This window comes from Sceloporus occidentalis, unplaced genomic scaffold (assembly GCF_023333645.1).
Source record: "Sceloporus occidentalis isolate IW3139 unplaced genomic scaffold, rSceOcc1.0.p SCAF_73, whole genome shotgun sequence".
Taxonomy (NCBI): Eukaryota; Metazoa; Chordata; class Lepidosauria; order Squamata; family Phrynosomatidae; genus Sceloporus; species Sceloporus occidentalis.
Genome location: NW_028317053.1, coordinates 561,049 through 573,222, shown reverse-complemented (window position 1 = coordinate 573,222; position 12,174 = coordinate 561,049). Strand labels below are relative to the sequence as shown.

The 12,174-nt window shown below is 39.8% G+C and overlaps 1 protein-coding gene across 1 annotated transcript in view; it reads right to left on the bottom strand.

Moving 5' to 3' along the window:
• Positions 1–12,174, bottom strand: part of LOC149286005 (proprotein convertase subtilisin/kexin type 5-like) — a 352,398-nt gene that overhangs the window by 47,628 nt on the left and 292,596 nt on the right. Inside the window, exons 23-24 of the mRNA XM_089494526.1 lie at positions 4,861–5,064; positions 2,028–2,096 (exon numbers count right to left, since the gene is read on the bottom strand). Of these exons, the coding sequence (XP_089350652.1) occupies positions 2,028–2,096; positions 4,861–5,064 (273 nt within the window). The remainder of the gene's footprint in view (positions 1–2,027; positions 2,097–4,860; positions 5,065–12,174) is intronic.

The window sequence follows — 12,174 nt, the reverse complement described above, 5'->3', positions numbered from 1 at the left end:
TAGTAAATTTATGCTCTGTACCAACCAAAGAATCGGGACACAATGAGTTACTTGTCATGAGTCACCTGGTGGTGGTGGTGGTGGTGGGAGAATAAGAGTTTACTGAAGTCATATTTCATGTCCTAAGATTTTTTTTAAATGACAACTAACAATGGGTAATAACAAGGAATTATTTTTATAGGCTATGACAAGTAATGGGAACAAGCTTCTTTTTGAAAAAGAACTTGACATATTGTTAGTGTTCAGTGTTCAGATTTGCAAAAGAGAAATAATAATACCAGGGCTAAGCTGGTGTCACATTGATTAATAATTTGTTGGAACAGTCCCTCATCCTAAACTCACAGCATATGAATCTGTGGTACCCTGTAGCTATAGAAAGAGCAGGGGGTTACAGCATTTCCTTTCATGTAAGGTCTGTGTTTATTTGGACAAGGCCACATGCAATTCCTATTCTTTACGTTCCAGTTGACAACCAGCAGCTTTTCTCTCAGTGTAGTTTCAGTTCTTTTTACTCTGGAGGGACACCGCACAGTTTGGCGGCTGCGGCGTCCCTCTGGAGGGAAATAGGCCATCGGCAGGCCACCCTTTTGGGATGGTCTGTCCTGGGCCTAAGACATTTTTCTAGATTTGTAATTGCATATTTAATGTATCTTTTTCAGATTGCAAATCCTAATTCTCTTTTTTAGTGTTACAATTTTTCAGGAAAGTCTAGCTTTTAAGGGAAGGTCCAGTAGAGGCCTGTTTTATGGACCTCCTTGCACCAATTGCACAGAAAGCAGTGGAACAATTGGAATAAATGGATGAGGTGCGAAGAAAGAAATGGTTTTGAGTTTATGCAAAATCTTTTGTTAGAAGTGAAATAACTAGACAACAGTGGAAATCTAAAGATTCTGACCACATCAATAATTAAGTGTGCTACTACCATCAAAATTCCTTTAGATTTCAGAGGAATTGTGGAATGGTTGTGGCTCATATAGAGAGACAATTGTTCATCAGGACTAATATGAACTAACTTTAGTGACTAAGAAGACACTAAGTGCATTCTTGGTAGCTGCTCCTACATCCTGGAACTTCCTTCCTAGAGAGGCTACATTGATGCCCTCCTTGGTGTACTGCTATTTGGCAAGCTTTGGGGAAATGACTGTTGAGTGGGAAATGGCCACTCAAAATGTGCTGCACTAATTATTTGTTGTTTTCTTTTTAATGGTTATGCTTTTAACTGCTTTTAATTCTATTGTTAATTTAATTATAATTTTAACTTTTGCATGATGGAATTATTTTTACCCATTATCTGTTTTAATTGTTTCCAGTGCCTGGACCCATCCACTGGGGGAAAGCTGGGTTGTTGTTATTATTATCACAGAAATGTCCATTCTATGGACATGCATGGGTATTTATTGCAACTATTCCATCTCCATCTCTTTTCCTTATAGATTTCCTTTGGAAAGAAATAAGATGGAATAAACAAAGGGAAGAGGGCTTGAAACTGATAACTACAACGTCCAGACCATCCATAAATGTTAGAGAAGGAAGTGTTCCAAGGCAGTGATAAAGCTGTAGTCTCAAAGCACCTTTGTGTGGTACTATCAGGTGAAAACTGAAAGATTGTTAGATATATCATTGCCATCATCACCATTCCCATTATTATTTGTCAGTCACCTTTTTCTAACAAAGATTTGAGGCATCTAAGAATTAAAATGTACAGAACTGAACACGCCTCCAACATTATTATAATATAAAATAATATAAAACTATACACTACCTCAGAATACCACATCTAAGCACATTAAAACTGGCAGCCACATCTGATTCCTGCATATAAAAGTATTACTGATAGACAGACATTATACTGTCCTGATAGAGAGACCATCTCTACAAGATCAGAGTAGTCAGTTTGGTAAAATAAAGGTAAGACAAGAGAGGTTAGCTTTAGAAAACCACACTGCTGACTTCCTGAGGTCTCCAGGGCAGAAGGTGACAGAGAGTATGCACTTTGAACTGAAAGAGGAAATGTTTAAAAACCTTACCCGAACTGCAGGATAGGCAGCCATCTGCACAAGGAACACAGTCTTCTGAGCCAAGGCTCTTTACTTCACCTGCACATTGGACAGTCCAAATCTTAATTTAATTCTTCCCAAATATATATATATATATATATATATATATATATATATATGGATTTCACTTTTTATCTGGAATGCTAAAGAATGCTCAAGCATAATTTCTCTGCACTTGATGCAAATTTGCAGCATGTGAAGGGCCACAGAGTTCCCACTCCTGTTCCAGAAAAGAGACACTCTCTCTCCACACAGTTGTCCACCTGAAGAGAGCTGCCCTCATAATAAAGTCGGGAGGCCCTCACTACTGGTGGGGGTCTGTTTCTTTCTGTCATTTGGATTAGCTCCAGCAAGTTTCACAACATCTGTAAATAGGTTCATGTTAATACCTTCAAGTAGGGTTGCCAGATGTCCCTTATTTGAAGGACAGAAAGCTTGTCCTTATATGGCTAGCAGGTGTCCCTCATTATAAGGGATGCCCCCTTATTTGAGGGTTGGAGCACTTTTCATTTTATACAGATGGGTTGAGATGCCAAAAAATTCTGTATTTAGGGCTGTGGGCTCTTCATATGAACCAAAATATGTGCAGATGCAGACAATATATTAATTTCACAGAGAAGTACACGGCTAAGTATTTGGTACTTAAGCAAAACAAAATTTGTTAATAGCTACTTCCTGATAGTCATCCCTACATGTCATGAATGTTGACAATCCCTTATTACTGTTTGGAAAATCTGGTAACACTCCTTCAAGCATAACCCATAATTTATTTCATTTCATTTCATTCCGTGGGGGGTAGGGGTATGGCAATAGGCATACAATCCAGTCACAGCTGATAGAAATTCTCATATCCTAGTAAGGAGCATCCATTTTCCCTTCCATGTTTTGAGCTCTGGCTTTGGAGCTAGTTTAGCTGTTCTGAGAAAATAAGGCTTCTCCATATTAACGCAATCACTTCTGTCTCTGCTGCCAACATTTTATTGTCTGCCTGAAACTGTGTGCAACCTAGATGTGGCAGGGTGCCTGACCAAGATTTATTTTATTCACTAAGCAAGTTTCAGATTCTGGGTGGGAGAAAGGATTAATTTCACAGCAAAAGGCTTGTATACAGACCTGTAATAAAAATGTCTGTTCAGGTCTTCTGCTGCACATGATGACATGCTTTTAAAGGATACCAAGAGAGTAAATCTGCCTTGGCCCAATTCTGTTCTATTGCATGAACTGAAACTGTTTATTTGTATTTTCAGCTCCAAACATCAGTAACTGACACTGCCACATTTTAGGGATGTAAGCAAGCCACTGAACTAATGGTTTGTTTTATTTCATTTTGCTTTCCTCTGGAGGTTAAAAAGCCTGCCTACATTCTCAAGGTTTGGGGGTCATGACTTCCTGTCAGCAGTCCTGTATATTCATAGAAATGCTGAACAGCAATGGAAAGAGAATATAAATATTGGTGTGTTTGTATTGCCTTAAATGAGCCTTCACATTTAAAATGAAATTCATTTTAACTGCAGCAGCAATATCACGAGTAATTGAGCTCAATACCCACTAACCTGAGAGTAAGCCCACAGAATTCAGTTGGGCTTACGTCTATGTTGACACATACAGAATTACACTATTAATGTTTCCTCGATAATGCCAGCGATTTGTCAAGGACATAAAGTTGAGACCTTGAAGGTATTACCTTTTTTAACCCATTGTTTTGGCTTGTTTTTAAATAAATAGATTGACAGTTGAGATTTGAGAAACTGGATTGGGGGGGAAAGAATTTCATGCTGCTTAGTTATATGTTTAGCAGAGACATTTTACACAGAACAAAGCATAACTATTTCTTTGCATATAAGCTTTAGAGTATTTAAACGTAGCTTTTTCTCTTCACTGGTTTCTGTTAGAACTGAAGGGAAGTAATTTTCACATGTTAAGGCAATGTTCTCCCAGCTAATGCTCTCCAGGTGTTTCAAAATCCAAATCCCATCATTTCTGACAGTGAAAATGGTGGCTCAAGCTGATGTGTCATCCATCCCCTCTTGAGGGCACCCCTTTTGGGAAAGGCTGCACTAAGGAGATTAATATATGTGGCTTTTAAATTGTGATTAGACCTGGAAAAAAAGTGGCTTTCGTGACACTTGTCACCTGCTGCTGCCTTGGACCTATACCTGGTATGTCCCCAACCCATTGCTGCCGCATTCCTTTTTATTGGTGGGGAAAATCTGTCAATGACTTCCCAATCACACTAGTCCCCAGGTGCTCATGTTGTAAGCCTGTGGGCAAGGAACTGTCAAATTAACAATCTGTAAACCACTTTGACAGTCTTTGTGGTTGAAGAGCAGGATATAAATACTCTAAATAAATAAATGTTGTAATGTCTTAAGGCTTTTCTTCTCCACCCAGTGATCCATCTCCTTCCTGCTTGGCCAGTTTTATGGATACATACATTTTAAGAGAAAAGCTTTGGCATTCAGTTGGTGTGCTGCACACAGCCTACACCTGGAATAGGGGTCCCTTTGTGCTCTTTCCCCATGCTCAACTTGATTAAAATCCAAAGCAGACAGGCTAAATAAAGTGGCTTCTGGACACTTCAGGGGCATAGTGTTTATACAATGCATGCCCTCAAAGTGGCCAGAAGCCATTCTGAGGCTGGCTAATGAGGCCTGAAGCCACTGGAAAAAGGAGTGGTGAGAAGCTATGGTGGTCTGTTTGGGACCACAGGAGCAGCTGACTTTGGGACTCCTTTTCTCCATCTGCTTGACACCTTAGTGAGCAATTTGTTATAGGTGTCTTCAAGTTCTGTTTTAAGGTTTACCTTTTCTACATTCAATCTTCTGACAGGTGTTATCAGTCAGGTAGTATCCTTCAAAGCATCTCTCGCACTCATTCTGATCAAGGCACACTTCACAGTGGTCAAAGCAAGGCATGCATGTATTGTTCATCTCTGAAGGATAGTGTCCCACAGGGCAGCTCTCTCTACACTCTCCCTGGTACAGAAAGAGCATATTATCTTGCTCATCTGTAAAAGAAAAGACAAGAGAAGAGAAAAGAAATCAAGCATGCTAGAAAATCTTTAAGGCCTGAGACCTACATTGTCCTATACCTGATGATGTATTTATCTAAGCATTTTGTGACATTGAGAGGCTTCTTAAAACTTTTTCCACTTTCTGGTAAGAAATCTAAAGCCCACACAATAAGCTCTATCAAATTCAGCAACAACTACTTCTGAGTACAAATGCACAAGACTGTGCTGTATATATGATTTATTTATAATAATGTTTATTTATAATGCCTTTTCACCAAATAGTAGAACACTAGATACATACAGTTGCCCCTCCTTTCTCACATACTTGAGATCCGCGCTCTTGATTATTCATGAAGGGGTGACCTCCATTATTCTCAATGGGAAGTGCCCCTGTGGTGCACACTGCACATGCACTTGTGGGCACTTGTCCCATTCAAGCCTATGGGACTTCAAAATCTGTCTCTGTTTTTGCACGTGTGTGTGTGTGTGTGGGGGGGTCCTGAATGCACCCCCATGAAAATAGAGGGCTGACTGTATAATCAAATGCAAAACAATAAAGCAAATTAAAAATAAAATCCCCACTACCGCACCAGATGCTACTTGTCTTGACAGCCTTAGGCATATTCAGCAGGTTAATCTGGTGAATTAAAGAGAAGTCTCCAACCCTTGGTGAAAATGGGTACGATCCTCCTTCAGCCAGAGAGACAAAGGAAAACCATTCCACAAACATGGAGCTGGACCCTGAAATCCTTGCAGCCTTGACAGAGCCTTATACATTAGTGGAACTGCCAAGAATTCTTTACCTGTAGTTCTTAGATTCTTAGATGGTACAGTCGGCCCTCCTTATACACTGATTTTTTATCCATGGATTCAAGCAGCCAGGGCTTGAAAACACTAAAATACAGTCGGCCCTTCTTATACACGAATTTTTTATACACGGATTTAAGCATACACGGTTTGAAAAAGTTCCAAAAAAGTATAAATTTACCTTGATGTTCCATTTTTTATTAGGGACACCATTTTGCTATGTCATTATATTTAATGGGACTTGAGCATACACGGATTTTGTTATACACGGGGGATCTTGGAACCAAACCCCAGCGTATAACAAGGATCCACTGTACTAAAAAAAGTATAAATTCCAGGTAACAAACCTTGATTTTGTCATTTATATAAGGGACACCATTTTGCATTTTACACCAAACGACTCTGAGGAAGTAGACTGTAGTCTACAAAAGCTCATGCTGCCAATTTCTTTCTTTCATTTAGTCTTAAAGGTGCTACAAGATAGCTGTATGGACTAATTCTATAGACTAACATGGCTATATCTTTCAATTCTACCATTTTGCTATGCCATTGTATTTAATGGAACTTGAGCATCCACAAATTTTGTTATCCATGGGAGGTCCTGAAACCAAACCCTAGTGGATAACAAAGGCCCACTGTACATATCATGCTAGCTGAGCTGCCAGGTACTGGGAGAGGTTATAGTGCTTAAATACCAGGACCAGAAGCTTGTAATGAACCCTGGCTTACACTGGTAGCCAGTGGAGGGAATCTGAGAGGAGCTGAGACATGCAAGTATTTAGGGAGATTTAAAAGAGTACAAAGGACACTACTCTGGATTAAAACCAGGGGGGAAAGAAAGCTTACCTGTCAATAAGCTATTACAAGCATGAGATAACCTGGGCAATTTTGATAGTCAAAACCTACAGATCCTGGAGATGTTTAAAAGATGGAAGTTATATGCCTTTGCAGTTGCCTGATAAAGGGGTGTAGAGACAAACAAACCTCCAGCAGGACTCTAAGGTTACTGAGCTGAGACGAGGGCCAATGCATCACCCTGTAAGTAGAAGGCATGAAAGTGGAGCTACTTGTTGAAACACCAATATCTCTGTTTTATCCATGTTCAACTTAGGATGCTGAATGGTCAATCACATAGAAACACTCAGCATGCATTCCATCATGGGCTTCCACACAGCAACATCAATTAAATCAAAGCTCTGAAAAATCTGAGCGACATCTGTGTAAATGTGATATTGAAAACCCACTTCTGTAATAAGAGATCCAAGGGGAAGCATATAAAACGATAAAAGGTGAGGACCCAATACTGATCCTTGAGGTACTCCTTCAGTTACAGGGAAAGTTGTTGACATTGATCCCTGAAAAGAAACAGCAAATGAATAGTCCAACAAAAAAGATTTAAACCAGGACGGAACATTTTCTGCTATTCCTAATTATATGTCCAACCATAACAGAAGGATCTAATGGACCAAACTATCCAAGACTGCACAGAGATCCAGTAGGATCAACACAATGTTTGATGCTAAGCCTTTGCCACTAGTTTAGTGGCATGTTTAGTACATGAGTCAGAAACCCTGACTGAAATGGATCAATAGGAAAATCATGTGTGATCAAATAAGGCTTCAGCTGGAAAAATGACACTCTCTCCAAAATGTTAGAGAGAAACTGGAGGACTAGCACAGAGCAATAATTAACACAAGTGAGGGATCCAAGGATGGTTTCTTTAACAAAAGGTGCATGACAGCATGCTTAAAACAGCCTGAAAAAAATACTTTTTGTGAAAGAACAGTTCATCAAGTAAGTTATATAAGGCAAAGACAAAAGGACTGGATAAAGAAAAGAAGGAAAAGGGTCAGTAGAGCAAAAAGTAGGAAGAAGTATACATAATTTTCTAATCTGTTATCTTGATGCACTGTAATCTTCAAAAACAAATGAGGACATGGTAAACTTTCCCCCACTTCTCTGAATTTGGTGTTTGGATTAATGACTCTCATTGAACTCATAATATACACATATCCGCTTTGAGGAAAACCCTACAGTACAAATCAATGCAGAATGTCTAGTTAGCTAGAATGCTCTCAGGATGGTTCTTGCAATCTAAATGTACACACCTATTCATTAGTTTAGGGATGGAAATGGGGTTCTTCCTGCCCCTCTTTTGGACACTATATTTTGTGCAGAAAGGGTGAGTGAACAAGGCTGACCCAACAACATTAATGTGGCTAACTATTGATCCACCATCTGCATGTTTCCTATTATACTGTCATTGTTATAACAGTCTGGGACCCTGTCTCCAACCTCATCTCCAACTTCCACTTACCCCAAAGTTGGTATTATGTAGGTGTGTGAGTGGGGTGTCCACTTACACATTACCACAAAAGAGGACACCAAATTGCATATGTTAATTTAATGTACTGATGCAAAATTTATAGGTAGAGATGCAAAATTTATCAGAATTATAAAACATTTCAGTTGAATGGGGAACACTGTGACCAGGGGATTGTCTGTTTGCTGTTCTGTGGATGTGTAAATTTAGAATCCCTGATCCTCCTCCTTATGTTTTTTTTCTCCTTAAATCAGACTTATGTACTCATCAATCTTTCAAGAAAGGACTCCTTTAAGAAGATGACTGTCCTCTGAGAACCCTCTTGCCAAAGAAGATGCATGGCCAACATATATGTGAGTGAAGGGAAGATCAGCTGGCTTGGAGTACCTGGCAAATTTTGTTTCCCTTCTTGAAGGTGAATTAACTAGAGGAATCCAGGGCCGAATCATAAAATGATAAAAGGTGTTCTGTAGAGGTCTAAATAACAAAGTAATTTGGGGAGGAGAAATAAATCACCAGCAGCAGATGGCACATCAACAGAGCTGTTGCAAACTGCAGAGAGAGAATCTATCCAAATTCTAATAAAATTTGACTACAAATACAAAAAACAAAATAATGGCCCACAGATTGGTATTGCTCAAAGAAAAGGAAAGTGATGCCCAAGATTTTACAACAAATACTTGGGTATATGGAGTGAGAAATACCATATAAGCTGGGTTAAGAAAAAAGAAGAAGCACTATGATTGATATTGCAAGCATACTTTGGCTAATGGCATATACCAAAGATTTTTGTAAGAAAATCATCTTCTGCTTTAGAGATTATAGCAAAGCCTACTAGCAGAAAATAGCAGAGACTTGGAACAACTCTTGATAAAAGTCAAGGAAGAAAGCAGGGTAATAATCCTGAACATTATTGTAAAGGAGTAGTTGAGAGGGTTGAGCGGGCTGCGGGAGGGTAGGCAGACCCTGGGGAGGCAGGAAGGGAAAGAGAGGGAGAGAACACAGTTGTGGGCTGGAAAGGAATTAGGATCTCTGCCCAGGTGAGAGGAGAGGGACCCAAGGGAGGATATAAGGCTGGAGGGTGAGGCACCAGGAGGGAGGAGAGCACGCGGAAGATGGGGTTGCAGTGAAGGCGTGGGAGTAGGGAGAGGAGGAGACGGCCTTATCCCCAGCGGGGCTCTGCAGGGGCGAGGGAGTCCACCCGTAGGAGGCCGAATCTGCGTCGGGCCCGCCCTTGTAGCTCATCCACCGTGTCCTAGATGAGAAGGAGCAGGGAATGGAGAACCAGTGAACTCCAGGTTAGGGCATTCCCGAGGAGAACCAGGCCCAGGAGAGGAAACGTGGTGGGAAGCCAGGGTGTGCCGCCGCCGAGGAGAAGTCTCACCACCCGAATGGTTTGACCCAAGGGAGCAGGACGAGTGGGCCTACTGACCCCCGTGGCCCAGAATGCTGTGAACCGCGAGGAGACCTTAAGTTGTAAATGCAGGCCGGGACTTTCCAGTGAAGTAACTTGGGGTCCAGAGGAACCTGCAGGCCAGGGTGACGCAACCCAGTAAAGTTTTGTTTGTTTCAGCATCCACTTCCGGTTTCTGCATGAGTTTGTTTGGCCCTTGTTTTGGGGTTGTTAAAAAGGGGACCGCAACATGGAGCCGACCTCAGCTGGTGTCACCCCCGGACCGGGGACCCCGCCCACAATTATGAAAGCAAAAATAATGACCACAGATCGTTATTTTTTATTATTTAGAGTAGGTGAGTGAAACAAAAGTAAAAATAGTTAAAGATTCTCTCTACCTTGAATTAGCTGTAAATAAAAATGGAGATTGCAGTCAAGAAATCAGAAAAAAATAAGGACTTGGAAGAGTAGCTATGAATGAACTAGATAAGACCAGATGTAAACAGATATAATTAAATGGTAAACTCAGGACCATTCATGCCACGCTATTCCCAATTCTGATGTTTTGTTATAAAAGGTGAACAGTGAAAAATGCTGATAATAAGAGAAGCAACCCATTTCAAGTGTACTGTTAGAAAAGAGGTCTAGAGATACCATGGACTGCCAAAAAGACAGAAAAATGGCTCAGAGAATAAATAAAGTCTGAACACTCCCTAGAAGCTAAAATGACAAAACTGAGGTCATAGTACTTTGGACTATCATGAGATGACATGATTCACTGGAAAATACAATAATGCTTGATAAAGTGCAATACAATAGGAAAAGAAGAAGACTGTAGTACAAATGGATAGGCTCAATCAAAGAGTCCACAGTCCTGAGTTTGCAAGAACCGAGCAGGATAGTTAATAACGGGGGGCCTTGGAGGTTTCTCATTCATTGAGTTGTCATAAGTCAAAGTTGCCTTGTTGGCAATCAACAACAGCAATAACCAATTAAGGGTAATTCATTTGGAGCTGGATCTGAGTGAGAAATGAATTGGCTTCCCTTCTTTGAAATGGCTGTTGTTTCAACGACAAAGATGGGAAGAGCCAAGTGAATATTTTTGCTGAGACTGTCTTTCTGCCTTGTAGTTTCGATTTATACTGGGCAATTTACTTGTCAGCATCTAGCCCAGCACGCTTGAGTGCAGCAGTGGGCAACCAAGTATTAACTATTTTTACTATCAGGACAGAAAGACAAAAGCACTGCCCTACTGGTATTTGTGAACTGTGCATGTTATCATCTCTTAGACTTTGTTCATGTTCCCCTTATCTAGACTGGATGATTATTTCTTAGATATCTTCTTATGTTTAATTCCTTCCATGTAGTGCCTGTGTGCACAATATTCTGCAAGTACACTTTTCCCTTCTTCCTCATTCTGAAATAGTCATAGTTCAGATCAACCACTCCCAGCTGACACTTTTTAGATGTTTTGGACTACAGTTCTAATCAGCCTCACCCAGTATATCCAACAGTTCGAGATTATGGGAGCTGTAGTATAGAACAACTGTCCAACAGTTCAAGATTATGGGAGCTGTAGTATAGAACAAAGGTTATGTTGATTTGTCATCCATCATATATGGTTGGTTCTGCTCTGTAGCAGTAGACCTAATCACATGCAATTGTAGTAACCTTGAACAAACTTAGCATTTTCTTGAAGGCTCAGTCTTTAGAAATGATAAATAGAGGTAACCAACAAATATATGAAATGATTGCCATCACATGTTTGCCTTCAATCTAATAGACAAAATTAAGATCAAATCACACAGCAAGAAGTACAGTGTCAAGGTGATGGAACAAAGCATGCAATGTTTCACTATTTTCATTATGTATTTATTTGTTCGTCCTGTTTATATCTGGTCTTTCTCCAATGAATGAGAATCAAGGTGACTTACAATTAAATAGTACAAATACAATTAAAACATAAAATGAATAAAAGAATTAAAACAAAAAATAAAGGAAAATCACAGCACCCTTCCAGTTAGAGAAAACCCTTATAGAGCAAATGAGATCAAGTGGCAAAGATCTAATTAATTAATTAAATACATATTTTTAAAAACCCCAAAAGAAAAATAATAGGGAGGGAAGCAAGTTCACTTCCCTTGCTTGGGCATTGTAGACTCTGGGAATAGTTACTGAGAAAACCTCTTGTATCTGCTCTAGACATGCTACAGATGATGGAGAGATTAAAACAGGGCTTCCCAGGAAAATTTCAAAGGCCATGCAAGCTCATGTAGGAGAAAATGTCGCTTCAGATAGCTTGGACCCATCTATGATAGAGTTTCATAGGTTAAAACTAACACTTTGATTTGCACCCAGAAACGAACAAGGGATTTATGTAGTGCCTGTAAAACATTGACTGGTTTTTCATAACCTAAAGTTACACATCCATAATTTACTGTATTTAGTAAGACTACATATTAATGATTGTGGCACTATTGCCATGAAACTGACCTTAACAGCCAGCAGCTACATCAATTATTTATTTATTATTTTTATTTATTCAACATATATCCCGCCTTTCTCCCAAAAGTGGCTTACA